Source organism: Octodon degus, unplaced genomic scaffold, assembly GCF_000260255.1.
Source record: "Octodon degus isolate 3935 unplaced genomic scaffold, OctDeg1.0 scaffold00006, whole genome shotgun sequence".
Lineage (NCBI taxonomy): Eukaryota > Metazoa > Chordata > Mammalia > Rodentia > Octodontidae > Octodon > Octodon degus.
This window is the reverse complement of record NW_004524582.1, coordinates 30,270,629-30,271,759: the sequence shown is the minus strand read 5'-3', so window position 1 is coordinate 30,271,759 and position 1,131 is coordinate 30,270,629. Positions and strand designations below refer to the sequence as shown.

Genomic DNA, 1,131 nt, shown 5'->3' with positions numbered 1-1,131 from the left:
GTGATACGTGAGCACAGATGGCTTTTACAGAATGTTTGTCCCCAAGTAAAGTGTATTACTGTTAGCAAATTGCTCACCCAGTGCAGGGTCTTTGCATGGGTAGATATTCCTGGTGTGTGGAAAGCAAGCTGCCTGCCGCTCGTCTTGGCCTTACAGGCCGGCTGTGGCGCGGCAGGGGACTTCAGGCGCCAGCTAGCCTGGAAGTGCTCATGTCTGTGGGTGGCTTTATTCTCAGCGGTTTTCTTTTTTTGAGACAGGGACTCACTATAGAGCCCAGGTTGGCCTCAAACTTGAGGCACTCTTCCTGCCTCAGCCTCCCGTGTGCTGGGATTACAGGCATGCGCCACCATGCCCGGCTCTTGGTGTTTTTGGTTTCTTATAATGCACTCAAAAATTCAGGCTATATTAAAAACCAAAAAAAAGTAGCAAAATGTTGGGTGCAGTTGTGCATGTAACCCCAGCACTCTGGGACACCAACATGGAAGAAGTTTCAATTCACGTGGGAGGAAGGGGAGGCGTGGCTTGTCCTTTTTATTTTAAAAATCACCACAGAAAGCTAACAGGGCCATCTCCACCTTACCAGGGCCCAAGTAGCAGCCCCTCCCCCAAGAGCTCCATGGTGCCAGCCCCTCCCCCAAGAGCTCCATGGTGCCAGCCCCTCCCCCCACCGCTCCACGGTGCCAGCCCCTCCCCCAACCGCTCCACGCTGCCAGCAGCGGCCAAGAGTCTTACTGCTGGCGGAAGTGGACAAAGAATGTGCGTATCTCCTTGGGGTGGATGGTGACGCTGCAGCCTCTGGGCAGCCTTGAGTCAGAAGTAGGGTGCCCTGGGGAGCACAGGAGTCTGTCCCACAGGGCTCTCACACCAGGGCTGCACCTGCAGTCTACTGGGGCTCCTGGTGAGGCTTCCTCTTCTTCCCTCTACACATTCATCATCCATCCATCCATTCCTCCATCTACCGAAGTATCCACCCATCCCTTTATCCATCCATCCACCTATTTACCCATCCATCCATCCTCCCACCCATCCATCCATCCATCCATCCATCCATCCATCCACCCATCTGTCTTCCCAGCCCCACCCCACCCCACCCCACCCCTCCCACCCATCATCCCACCTATATTCTATCCA

General features: G+C 54.7%; 1 protein-coding gene across 2 annotated transcripts in view; it reads right to left on the bottom strand.

Moving 5' to 3' along the window:
- Positions 1 to 526: 526 nt before the first annotated feature.
- The window catches only part of Man2b2 (mannosidase alpha class 2B member 2), a 27,128-nt gene continuing 26,523 nt past the window's right edge, over positions 527 to 1,131 (bottom strand). For both annotated transcript variants that reach the window (XM_023699756.1, XM_023699758.1), the window contains exon 19: positions 527 to 826. In XM_023699756.1, coding sequence (XP_023555524.1) covers positions 729 to 826 — 98 coding nt within the window. In that variant the 3' untranslated portion in view covers positions 527 to 728. The remainder of the gene's footprint in view (positions 827 to 1,131) is intronic.